Source organism: Mastomys coucha, unplaced genomic scaffold (assembly GCF_008632895.1).
Source record: "Mastomys coucha isolate ucsf_1 unplaced genomic scaffold, UCSF_Mcou_1 pScaffold15, whole genome shotgun sequence".
NCBI lineage: Eukaryota > Metazoa > Chordata > Mammalia > Rodentia > Muridae > Mastomys > Mastomys coucha.
Genome location: NW_022196897.1, coordinates 147,222,597 through 147,236,020, shown reverse-complemented (window position 1 = coordinate 147,236,020; position 13,424 = coordinate 147,222,597). Strand labels below are relative to the sequence as shown.

The following is a 13,424-nucleotide window of genomic DNA, read 5'->3' as shown; positions in this document are numbered from 1 at the left end:
GAGGGACAGCAAGCTCATTAACTCGGAGTAATAGATGTTGCCTTAGTCTGTTTGGTGCTAGCAATATTATTACATAATTCATGAGGCCAGGTGATTTATAAAAAAAAAAAAATAGAAAGTAATCTCTCACAGTATTGAAGGTTGGGTCTGATCTCAATCAGGGTATTAACCAGTACCTTTTGTCCTGTGAGGGCCTCCTTTCTGCATCCCCATACGACACAAGGGACAACTCTGCATTCTCCCTCGTACTGCAAAAGAGAAGTGAAGCAACCCACTCCCACAAGACCCTCTGGTAGCATCGTTAACCCATGCATACGGACAGAACAGAATGGTCCGAACATCTTCAGCTTGACTGTGTGGCATCGGGATTCAATTTCCAACATGAATTTCCCACAGATGGCAGCCACTCCCATTGATCGCTGACAGTGCACCATTCACAGCACCTGTGAGTTTGGAGACAGTAAGTTTGCAGCGCTCTTCAGGGCCGAGCAGAGGGACAACTGGGGGCTCTGTGCAGCAAGTAATTGCAAGTGTGACCCAGAGGCCAATCTGGTAGTCATGAGCTTAGAGGGTCTAGAGTCTGAGGAACTCACTATAAGCCAGACATTGAGCCAGACACATTGTGGTATTTGTCTAGCTTAATCCTCGAAGCAAACAAACAGGAATATCGTTATTTAAAATTTTAAAGGACTTTAAGGATGGGAAAATTGGAATCTTTTAGGGATTAGTTATCCTTATCATGGAATCAGAGGGACCCATACTGACTTCTGCTTCCCCAGTGATGTGTAATACCAGGTATGCCAAGGGGCAAAGCTATGGATTAAGAGATGTGTACACAGCAGCCCACAAGGGGTCAAGGGCTGGTAGAGTCAGTACAGATAGCAGGTAGAGACTCTATGGGAAAAAACTAGCCTGTATTCACTGAGTGGTCCATTCTCTTTCCTTCAGTACAGGCTGCCCCAGGTCCCTTCCTTCCCCTGGGAAAACCCTGAATAGCACTCCCTTGATCCTTTTGGACCTCATCCTTGTTTTCCAAGTGACACTGGCCCTGCTATCCCTCCTAGGGGCCACACTTGGCTGCTACATCACCCTTTGTTCTCATTGTTGTAGCAGAAGTTCTCTCTCTCCCTCTCTCTCCCTCTCTCTCTCTCTCTCTCTCTCTCTCTCTCTCTCTCTCTCTCTCTCTCTCTCTCTCTCTCTCTCTCTCTCTCTCTCTCTCTCTCATTCTCTGCTGAGCCTGCACCTGCAACCCTTTCCTTAGGTTCAGAAAACAAAGGTATCGAATCTTGGGGCTCTCGTGAATGAATTAGATGAAAGAACTTTGGCACCGTATGTTTTATCACTCCATCAACACCTTCAAGGGAAGGCAGCTGGGAACCATAAAACAACACACAAACCCACCACACACACTGTCTCCTAAACTAGTCACCTAGTCACCTCACTTTTGACAGCCAGCCACTCTTTGCCTCAACCCCAAACATGGGATTTCTAGGTACTCCAGAAGTCGTCCTGTAGGGAAATCTGGGTAGGACTCCTATGATTCATGCATGGTAGGCTGACTCTCAGAGGTTGGACTTAGTATAGCAGGACTGTACTAAGACCCCTTCTACAGACCTGGTCCAACCTTGAGTTTGCTCTACCGAGTACTGTAGTACCCTCCCACATTACCCCAATCTTCCTCCCAACCAAACACACACATACACACACCCTTTCCAAGAGACTGGCAGTCTTGAGTGAAGACAGGAATGGGGATTTGCAAGGACAGCAAGCCCTACATAAGATGGAAATAAAAGAAGTCAAAATGAGCTGTTCTCAGTGAAGGGACAAGTATAAATCCCTAGAATGCACCTGATGTCAGAGACATGGAAATACAAAGAAAACAGATGCTCAGAGCTCGCCTGACGCACAGGAAGAGCAGCTCAGGAGATCAGGAGACTGGTCCTGGGACCAGATCGCTCAGCTTCTCCTGGATCTATCACTGGTCCAAGTGGCTAGCAGCCTGAGACTCAGGATACCACAACCCAGCTAGGATGGTACTGACTGGCCCAAGAATGGATCTAATGGAGATGTAGGCCCTAAAAACACTCATCTCCTGTCAAGGTCTTCAACACTGATTTAAATAATAATAGAGCTTTGTTGAGAGGGGAGGTGAATGAATTGAGGAGGTTATAAGGGAAAAATGCAAAGAAAGAACATATCTAGTTTAATAAACATTTTTATTATTTGACAAGTCCATACAGGTGTACAATGTATCTTGATCACATGCACTGCCCTGTGGCCCTCCTATTGTACTGGAATTATAGGCACTGTGTGACCAGAATTACATCCACAAAGCAGCTAGGGATGAGGACCCAAACTGATGGAGCCATTAAATCCTTCAATGATTCCCTGCTGCCATCAAAGTAAAATCTATTGCATCTTTGGGAGCTGAGAGACCACAGAGTCCTGCCCACACCCACACCGTTTTGCCCAGCCACACCCATACTGTTTGGCTTCTCCATGCCCGTACTCGCTCTGGATTCTGCAGCCCTGAATCTCTCCCTCCTGCCACTTTATTCTGTGTGCTTTTTTTGTTGTTTAATGCATCATCGACATCTGGCTGTGCTCACGTGTTCAGTTTCATACCTGACACTTTGTATGCATGATCTCTCCTGATCCTCTCCACAAATGTGAGGCGGGGATAATTATACCTATCTTACAATAAAAGGAGCCGAGGCTGAGAGGTACAGCTGTGCCTGTCCAAGGTGAACACTGTGCTAAGCCATGCCTTCCTTCCCACACTGAGCCTCCCACCAATCAAAGTCAGCCAGCCCAGGACAAACAGGGACTGCCAGGAGTGCCTAGGGCAGCACCAACGTCAGAAACACTGAGAAGGAGAAAGACAAAGAGGTCAGGTCTTTCCGGGGATGTAAGAGAGAACTGACCCATGGTGATCAGTTCATCCCTATTTGCCCAGGTTTGTTGGATTTTAGCGCTGAAAATCTTCTATCTTGGGAAGTCATCAGTCCTTGTCTTAAAAGTGATATCCTACCTTCCAGGGTTATCTCCATTCTCGGGGCCAGTCAAGCAAGGTTGGTTAGTCACCCTGACTCAGGTCAGCTTCCTTGTCCACCAGAGGATGTAATCAGAGGCAGACAGGGTTGCTGGGGATTTTCCCAGATGCAGGCTGAAAGCTACAGTTCTAATAATCAAACTGTGAGACTCCAGTCAAGCATAAAGACACCAAAGGGGGAGTTGAAAGGAAAGGAGCCCCTACCACAGCAAGATTTGAGGTAGAAAAGGGCAGGAGCCAGAGAGACATAACAAATCCAGAGATCTGGCTATTAGATTTGCTCTATTTTCCAGCTCCTACCATACTGCCTGAAACCCTAGGATGGACAGATGGATTCATGCATGCATGCAGTCATGCATGCCTGGGCCATCATGTCTAAATACTTAGCTTTATGCAGCTTTCAGGCAGAGCCTCACACAAGCAAGTCTAGTTAAACAGCTAAGGGACCAGCCGGATACCTGAAAAAAGACCCAGGAAGAAGGATGGAACCTGACTTGTGCCAGAAAGAAGAACCAAGGGTCTGGAGCAAAAGCCTGGTGCTGGTGTTTTGAGGCAGTTTGTCCTTGTGGCAGTTTGACCAGCCAGACATTTTCCTTCCCTTAAGCCCGACGTCCCAGACTCTGACAAACATGACCAAGAGGGCAAAGCTTCTACAGAGCCCGTCTCATAAGGCCTCATTGTGAGGAGCTCTCCAGCAGCCAAAATTGAAGATTTCTTAAGAAAGATGTTCACTGGGTAATCACTTCAAACTCAACAGAGAACTTCCAGCTAACTGTTCCAGCAGTTGCTGGCAGTTTCTCTGGACTGGGAAGCAGCAGCAGCGCCATCTTGTGGCGCTTTTGAGAACACCACGGGTCTGTGTCCATCCCTTCAGCTGTCTGATGTGTACCATGCCTTCTGAAAATTCACAGTTTTATCTTAATAAGGATATCTGTTGGGCTACTTAGCAATCTGGTCCACTCACTTCTCAACCTTTATAGGAATAAAAAAATATATAAAAATCAATGTCCCAATTCAGAGTGGTTTCAACAGTGTGTAATCTTGATATTTTCAAGAAAACTCAGATTCAGACAGGCCTGATGGCATACATCTATACTCTCAGCACTTGAAAAACCGAGGCAGGAGGATTGCTATTAATTTGACACCATACAGAACTAACTAATAAGATTTTTGTCTCAAAAATAATACTATTAAGCCGGGCAGTGGTGGCACACACCTTTAATCCCAGCACTTGGAAGACAGAGGCAGGCAGATTTCTGAGTTCGAGGGCAGCCTGGTCTACAGAGTGAGTTCCAGGACAGCCAGGGCTACACAGAGAAACCCTGTCTCGAAAAATCAAATATACATATATATATATATATATATATATATATATATACATATACATATACATATATATGTGTGTGTATGTATATATATATATATATATATATTATTAAATGTAAAACAAAAATTCTACTTCCCTGAGAAAATACATATTGCTTTACCTGACATATGTGTTGGCACAGGTCCAGAGTAGAGAAAGGTCATAGTTCACAAGTCATCCACTGTCTGCACATGGAAACACAGTGTTGCCTGTTTGCCTCTATTGGTTACCATCTTATTTTTGAGACGTGATCTCTCACTGAGCCTGGAAGTCGATTGTTCAACAAGACTGCCCACCTAGCAAGCCCCTGGAGACCTCTTGTGTCATCCCCTCTACATGCGTGCTTTACCATGCTTATACACTTTACCAACTGAACTCTTTCCCCAGACTCCAAGATGGCTTCATTTTTTAACCAACTAGTGTATTCATTCACTTAATAAATATTAATGGAGTACCCATTATATCCCAGGCCCTGTAGGTACTGGATATACAGGAAAAGAAAATCAAACATGACTACTATGTTTGCTATGTCTGCTATGGCACTTACAGTCTAACTGAAGAGATGCTTTAAGCCAAGAGACTATTAAAATTCTAATGCCAAAGAGAAAGTTCCCCTAAGGACATAGATATAATGGGTCAAAGAGTGTGATGCGCTACAAGGGGTCAAATAAGGCTATTAAAATACTCAACTAAAAACTATACCTGAATTCTCTCCCAGGAAACCCAAAGAACATGGGTACCCAAGACACTGTACTCACGAACCTGATAGCTGATTGCTGGGAACGATAGAATTTGCCTTGACCTTCTCTCTCCATCCTGAGTCTATCTGGATGACTATCTGAGTCTATCTCCTTTTCGCCTCCCCATCTCTACTCCTAGCCCCCATGCAACACTGGGAACACGCACTACACTCGCATTTACATTTACACATACACACACACAATTGATTTCTCATGTCTTTGTGCTGAAGAGGAATTAAATTATGTGCCGGCAAGAACTGCAGCCGGATGGAGCCCTGCTCAGGGCGGGAAGAGCGGAAAGGCTCTTTAAAGAAAGCCTTATCTCTGACGTTCAGACGAACTGGATCAGTACTGGAAGCAACTGAGGCTGCCCATGGGCAGTGAGTTTTCAGCTTGAGGCTGCCCACAGAAGGGAAGATGGAGTCAGAGCTCAGCCCAGCTGGGAGACTTCAGAGGTGCAGAAATTCAGACTTGAAAAGAGCCTTCGAGCTCACCTCCTCCTGACGTTTAAAGAAGGCTGATGGAAGACACGTGATCTTGGAACCAGCCTGATGTAGAGCCTCACCCCAGCCTCGGCACAAATCACCAAATTCACTTCTCCGAGCCATTTCACCACGTGTGAAATGAAATTAAGAATCTCCGTGTTGCAAGGAGCCTTTGGGTCTGTTCTGTCCCCAAGGATAGACTCCTACCTGAGATTCCTACTCTCTCTCATAGCATGTCTGGCAGTAGCTTTGGCCAGATATGATCAGCTCATTCTTTTTGAAAAACAATGACTCAAAAAAAAATTAGGATTCTTATTTACATTACTGTTGTAAAGTATAAACTTTTTAGCGTGTTTACTTTTCATACAGAGATAATCATTGAATGAATTGACAGAAATGGACAGCTCATTTTTACAGAAAAAAAAATTAGCCATCTAGTAAACATGCAAGAAATAATGAAAAAAGAAAATAACCATTAGGCAAATAGTACCATATATAATTGTTGCAAGGAAAATATTTCCTAAATATGAGAAGAGAAACAGTAACTTGGCCAGAGAAGACTGGTCAACCTCATTTTTACCCACTGACACCCTACACAATAAGACAGACCTGTAATAAGCTGTCTGAAGAGGAGCATGACTATAGCCTGTGGTGGTGATAGAAATGAATAATCTCCATCTAATCACGAGGAAACACCTGGCAGGCCCAGATTGAGGGTCACTCTATAAAATGATTGGTCTATAATCTTCAAAACCACCAAGGTCATGAATGGGGGTGGAAATGAGAAACTCAAGACTACACAAGATTAGGAAGATAGGATGCAGAGAGGAAAAGCCACACCAGATCCCTGGTCAGAAAAGAAGTACATCAGTGGGAAAAGTGGCAGCATTCAACAGTGTAGCTAATAACAGTGTGTCTGGGTCGATTTCACTGTGCTAGTAGATATGAAAAGAACTTATAGAAAACATAAAGAGGGCACGACGTGGCTGTATCCTTCCTGAAGTCCTGCATCCTACGCAGAACCACTGTTAACAGCTTGGCATGGGGGTAGGGAGGAGGGGATTAAGTGTAACACTGTATATCATGAAGCTTAGAGAACAAACCTGGGTCTCAATGCTCGCCTCTTATCTTGTCTAGACAGGGTCCCCTATTCACTGCTGTGCACTCCATCCTAGCTGGCCTGGATGCTTCCAGGAATCCTCCAACTTCTGTCTCCCATCTCGAAACAGAAGCACTAGGATTACCCACATGCACTGCAGTGCAGGGTTTTATGTGTGTTCTGGAGATCCAAACTGAGCTCCTCACACTTGTATGGCAAGTACTTCACCCACTGAGTCGTAGCCCCAGCCCCAGTTTGGTGTGCTTTACATTTATATAAAAGTAAAGACATATGCTTAAATGAATTAAATATGTAAGCAACTATGTTCATAGCTATATGTAACTACATATTTCTAGATATGTAGAACTATATACAGCTCTCATTCAACAGCCACTGGCAAACACATTCAACAATGTGTCATGGAAAGTTTTCCTTAGATTCCCACCGATTTATTTGGGAGCTAGGTAGCATTCTGGTATTATGATGTACAATGTATTTAATCAAGATTTGTCTCCAATTTTCCGTATTTTAAAAGAATTTCTTTTTCTTTTTAAAATTATGCTGTTGTACACATATGTATGTATGTATGCGAGTGTCTGTGTGTGTATGCATGTTCTATAGAATAGAATCTTAGGAAAACCAGGGGGGATTAAATTTAAATAGGAAATAAAAATTTAAATGCAATCATAATTAGAGTGAACAAAGCTGACCAATAAGGTAGAACAGAAATGATGGTTCATAAGAAGGCACAGGGTTTCTCCATGGTTTCCAGTGGGTCATTAGCACTGATGGAAGCTAAACTCATTAATGACAGAGCCCTACTCTGAGTTCTGCATCACAAAGAACTGACGCTTCAAGCCAACAGCTATGGGTACGCAGCACCGTCTTGAAATCAATGACCCAGCTATAGGTAAGCCTACATCTAGATGACTACAACCCAAGCCAACATCTTAAGTGCAGCCTCAAGAGACACTACAGAGCTACCCAGAACCAGCCAGCTATACCACCAGAGATCCCTGGCCATTGGAAACAACAGCAACTAAACACTCATTGTTTTAATCCACTAAGTCTTAGGCTAAGTAGTTACAAAAATAGATACCCAGTATATTTTCTAAGGCTCATTTTCTTCATCTCTAAGTTAAGGGTAATAGTAATAATGGCCTGTTCACAGAGGAAAGTAGAGGAGGTCTGCCACCTGTATGGCCCACAAGCATCAGTACGTTTCCCTTCTCTCCTGGGGTTGGAGGCTGTAACTGCTGGCAGGCCTGAGTAAGCAGAGAGAATGCTGTGCCTTTGACTTTTCCTTAAAAAAAAAAAAAAAAAAAAAAAAAAAAAACATGTGAAATCTGCTTCTAATTCATTCACAGACACATTATTCTGGGAATGAAGCGGGGAGGGGACTGTGCTGTGCTGTGTTCCCTGCTCTTGTATGTGACAAGACTACAAAGGCAAACTGTCCTCTGGCCCTTCCTTGGTCTTCAGTGAGCTGCTAAACCCCTCTCAGAGTGGTCTGGGATAGCTAGTGTAGACGGCCAAGGAAAGATGATGCCTGGGTGACAGAACAGGTGACATATGACAGATGTCAGAACAGGCGACATATGACAGGACAGGTGACATATGACAGGTGTCAGAACAGGTGACATATGACAAGACAGGTGACATATGACAGGTGTCAGGACAGGTGGCATATGACAGGACAGACAGCTATATATGAAAATAAACTATTCTTGGCTAACATGTGTTTCCCTTATGGAAAGACTGAGCCCAGTGGCAGTCGAGTGAGGGAGATCAAGAACCTTAGAATTTCCAAGCATCATCTTATAGTTCCCTAGCATCTAGTCCAGTGAATCCTGAGCCAAGAGGACAACTCCTTCCCTGTGAATCATGCCTTCGATCTCAATGTGCCCTGGGAGTATATTCAACCAATGTAAACAGGATCACTCCCCTTTACATTAAATCACTTAGAATATTTTCACCTACATGTATCAGAAAAAACAACTAAAGTTGGCTTAAAACTCATGAAAAGGGAGAAGATATATGTTCCAATTATACACAGAAATGTTTTGATATGGGGAGATGGCTCAGTGGGTAAAGGTGCTTGCTATGCAAGTGTGAGGACCTGAGTTGAATCCCCAAACCCACAAGGATGCTGGATACTGTAGTTCATACTTATAATCTCAATTCTAGGGAGGTGGAGACAGGCAGACTTATGGAGCTCACTAGACTAATCTAGTTCACAAGATCCAGATCAATGAGAGGCCCTGTCTCAAAAAGCAAGGTGGGCCTCTAGCCTGCATGTGCCACCAACATGCACCAACACACACACACACACACACACACACACACACACAAATGTACATGAGTATGTATACACTCACACACTACAACATATACACACCAAAATAAAAAGAAATAGTAATGTTCTCACTTACAAAACTACACTTACAAAACTTCGCTTTGGACTCTGGTGTTCTGGCTCTCTCTCCAGTAGTTGATGACCATGGCAACCTTTACCTCCAAGGCTCAGCTTCCTTCACTTAAGCCAAGAGGAAAAAGTATGAGGAATGTGTGTGAATTGAACTGCTAGCATCTGGACATCAAGAGTAGCTGGCTCCCCTAAGTAGGGAAGACCTGACCCCAACATCCTGTGACTTGGGGAGGAAACAAGAGCTTGTGTATCCAGCTCTGTGGCTAAGAGCCTTATGCTGAAGAAAGGCTGCATGGGCTGAGAATGACAACCTAGAAGCTTGTGATAGAAGATGGGAAGGCAAAATGAGAGTGTAGAGGATGGAGGGATCAAAAAGAAGATGGAACAAAGAACTGCACTGGAGAGAGACAGAAAGAGAGAGAGAGAGGGAAGAGGAGGAGGAGGAGGGAGGGAGGGAGAGAGAGGAGAGGGAGAGAAAGGAAAATGGAGGGAGAGGGAGAGAGAGAGAAGTAGGAGGAGGAAGAGGAGGAGGAGGAGGGAGGGAGGGAGAGGGAGAGAGAAAGGAAGATGGAGGGAGAGAGGGAGAGAGAGGGAGAGGGACAGGGACAGGGAGAGGGACAGGGAGAGGGAGAGGGAGAAGGACAGGGACAAGGACAGGGAGAGAGAGAGGGAGATCCAGGCCTGAGACCTGGGTTGCCTATAGAGTCAGCTAGTCTCAAAGCTGCCCTTCCTACTCCAAAAGACCATCCCAGCTCTTGACAAACCCTGAGCCATTGTCCCTTCTCCAGAAGACATGAGACCATGCTCATTCTGGGTGGTGTAAAAGCCTCCCCCCTCTCCCCCACCATTTCTAAAACTTTTTTCCCTTCTTTCTGTGAGCCCATGTTTTTTTGGTTCTGATTTTTTTTTGTTTTGTTTTTTAACCCTCCCTGTAAAGACCTTCAGTTGAACAATGAGTACTGGGTCTGTAATAAGGATCTCAGAAGCTACACCCCAAAGGCAGCAAGAAGAAAGGAATTGTGGGGGAACTGAGGACCTGGTGAGCCCCAGCTGAGAACTCCACAATGTCCCAGGAACAATCCAGCTGAGGCAGATGTGTGCTGCGAGAAGGAGGAGCAGCAGGCGACTTTCTCCCCCTGCTGCGGGTTTTGGAGCAGCACAATATGCTTGATTGAAAAGCTCTATCAGAAGCTTAATTTTCCCAACATTTAAGAATTAAATCAAAAATGTCCCCATTTCAGGTTCTCTGTGATTATGTCCTTTGTGTCCTGTTTACTACTTAATAAAAACTGTTCTAAAATTATAACCTATGTCATCTGTGCCCAAACTCCCTCCAAAAAAAAAAAAACTAGGTTAAGTCCCTACTATGTGCAGCCATGTTCTGGAGGTTTTTATCTGTTATTTGAGCTCATCTTCACAACTCTAAATGGAAGCTGTAGCATCCCTCTTATCAATAAGGAGCACTTAAGCTCAGAGAGGTTAAAAAGACTTCTGCAGGGCCACACAGAAGTAGAACCCAGAGAGGCTGAGAATGCACTCAGTAGTTGATCTCTTACCTGGCACTGTCTAAGGCCCTGAGTTTAACACCCAGCCCCATGGCAGCACAGCAAAGTTCTGGATTAGAGCTCTCTGGTACTTTAGGCTCCAAACCCATCATCCTCTGCTGGTTCTTGTTAATGTCTCCCACTCAGATTCCCACTCCCCCCAAATCATGGGGGGGCGGGGAGAAAGACGGCCCTCCCCTCCAGCTCCCCCCACCCAACCACCCAGGGCTAAGGACCCTTCCTCTAGCAGGCAGATCTCCTATAGTGAAGCTCTTATCTACCATGCAGGAACCTTAAAGAGGTTCTGGGCCTCTGTATATCCCAGGGGATAGCAGGAGGAACCCCAGCTTTTCTGCCTGCAGAGGAGGGGCAGCGAAATGGCCTGGGAAGCAGGATTTTGGTACACAGGGTCCCCGACTTGGGACCAGGAATGTTGAAGCTGAGACAGATGTAAGCAAGTGGTCCCCTAGGACTTCACTGTCCAGTCATACAGCTTAGAGGCAGGAAGCCTCGGAGAAGCTTTGGAATGCTCTATGTGGTCTAACCATCTTAGACAAGATGCTTCATTTCCAGCCAGAATCTCAGTCCATTGAATGAGACCGTGTTGCTTCCCACAGGGGTGGAAGTGAACAGGTGAGAGGTTTGACGAAAGAATTTATGAATTCTTTCCTGCCATGTGTCCACAGCCACCCTGATACAATGCTCTACGATGGGATCTGAGGTTAGCACACAGAAAGAAGATGGGCACAGTGTTCTTTGCTTTTGGTACTACTGTTCTCTTTACAGTACAAAGTACAGTAAAAGTACAAAGATGCATTTTCCATAGTCCAGGCTTATTATGGCCACAGACGCTGACACCTAAGATGTGGTAGGAAAGGTTAAATACCTCCACAGCAAGTTACCATTCATAGTATGCCACACCTACAAAAACACAAGCACACATGCACATCCCATAACCTGTTTTTACCTACTTGGGGGACACAGAAAGCCTTCAATCAAAAAGAGTGAAGAGACAGAGGCCAGAGAGACCTGAGCTCAGAGTCAGAATTACAGGCACAAACTCAGGCTGGGTCATCCACCTTGTCCTGGGGCTTGAAGTCATGAAGCACCCTCACCATGCTCTGGCCAGAATGCACCAGTCAGAAACCGTCTACTGCTCCCTCCGTTTTGGTGAACCCTGCTTACCAGGGCCAACCCATTGGTGAACCCTCAGCACTTCCTTGCCTGGCAGGCCCCCACTCACCTCTGATCTCACACCAGAGGCAACTGCAGGCACTGTGGTGCCCATTCTAGAAGGAAGTGGCAAAACTGATGTTTCTTTTCTAAGAACTTAATACAAATTCTGTGCATGGAGAGGGATGACTGACTTCCAAACCTTCTGGATGACCATAGGCAAGACTTTTACTCCTCCTCGTGTATTTAGTCATTCACCGAAAGAAGTAGACATCTACTGAGACCACTTGGAGTCCCAGCCAGGAGATGTTCAGGAAGCGCGTAGACCCTGCTCCTTTCTACATGGCATGGCAGCTACATCGTGCTTTGGTTCCCTTACTCGCCACCTAAAAGTCAAATTGACTCCTTTCCTAGTGGGAATTCAGAGAAAATGTGTGTGATGGATGTATCTTCCAACTTGAAAGGCATGGGGACCGGAGAGGTAGCTCAGCAGTTAAGAGCACTTGCTCTTACAGAAGACCTGGGTTCAATTCCCAGTGCCCATGTGGCAGCTTCACAACCAATCTGTTCAGTAGAGCCCAAAGCTAGAAACAACACAGATGCTGCTGCAGGTAAATGGTAACTGTGTGTGTGGACTACCCATACAATGGAACACCGCTCAGAGAGAGATAGAGAGATAGAGATGGGGGAGGGGGGCTTCCAAAGAGCCAAATGTGAAGCCACGGACTTTGAGTCCTGGTTCTCAGGAGACTGAGGCAGAAACGTCATAAGTTAAAGGCCAGCCAAAGTAATCAGTAAGTCTTTGTGAGAAAGAGAAGGGAAAATATTGATACTGATAGCATAGAAGAATCTAAAAATAATAATGCTAAGTAGAAAAAACATCTAGACAAGAAAAGAATACATGATATGCAATTTCATTTATACACAATTCTAAGAAAGCACGAACTAGTCTAGTCTGCTATGACAGAAAACAAATCAGCGGCTGCCGGGAAATGGCAAGGGGAGGCAAAATTAGAAAGGGTCACTAGGAAACTTTCAGATTTGACAGTGTTGTGGGCTGAAGTATGTTGAAGTCCTACCCTCCAGCACTCTAGCCTGACTTTGGAGATGTGGTAGGTGAGAGGAAACCAAGGTAATGTGGGGGTCACTAGGGTGAGATTGAATTGAGTATGGCCATGTCTTTATGAGGGATGATTAGAACTCAGACATGCATACAGGGAACATGGTGTGATGACAAAGTCTGGCGGGGGAGGAAGGGCTGTCTGCAAGCCTCACAAGAATCCAGTACTGACTACAAGCTCTAGAACTGTAAGAAAAGATACTTTCTACTGTTTAAACCAGCGTATCGTGTTAGAGCAGCCCTGGCAATCTGGCATATGATAGTTTCAAGAGTGCATATATGTCCAAATCACTATACTGTGCAAAGTAACATATGAAGTTTATTGTATGACAGTTTAGGCTGTTCATAAAACTCAGTATTGAGGCTTGGGGCACAGCTCAGTTGGCAGAGTCTAACATACCGGAAGCCCAGGGTTTG

The 13,424-nt window shown here is 45.0% G+C and overlaps 1 protein-coding gene across 1 annotated transcript in view; it reads right to left on the bottom strand.

The window, feature by feature from the left end:
- Positions 1-369: 369 nt before the first annotated feature.
- The window catches only part of LOC116091828, a 45,850-nt gene continuing 32,795 nt past the window's right edge, over positions 370-13,424 (bottom strand). The window contains exon 5 of the mRNA XM_031373279.1: positions 370-443. Within this exon, the coding sequence (XP_031229139.1) occupies positions 370-443 (74 nt within the window). The remainder of the gene's footprint in view (positions 444-13,424) is intronic.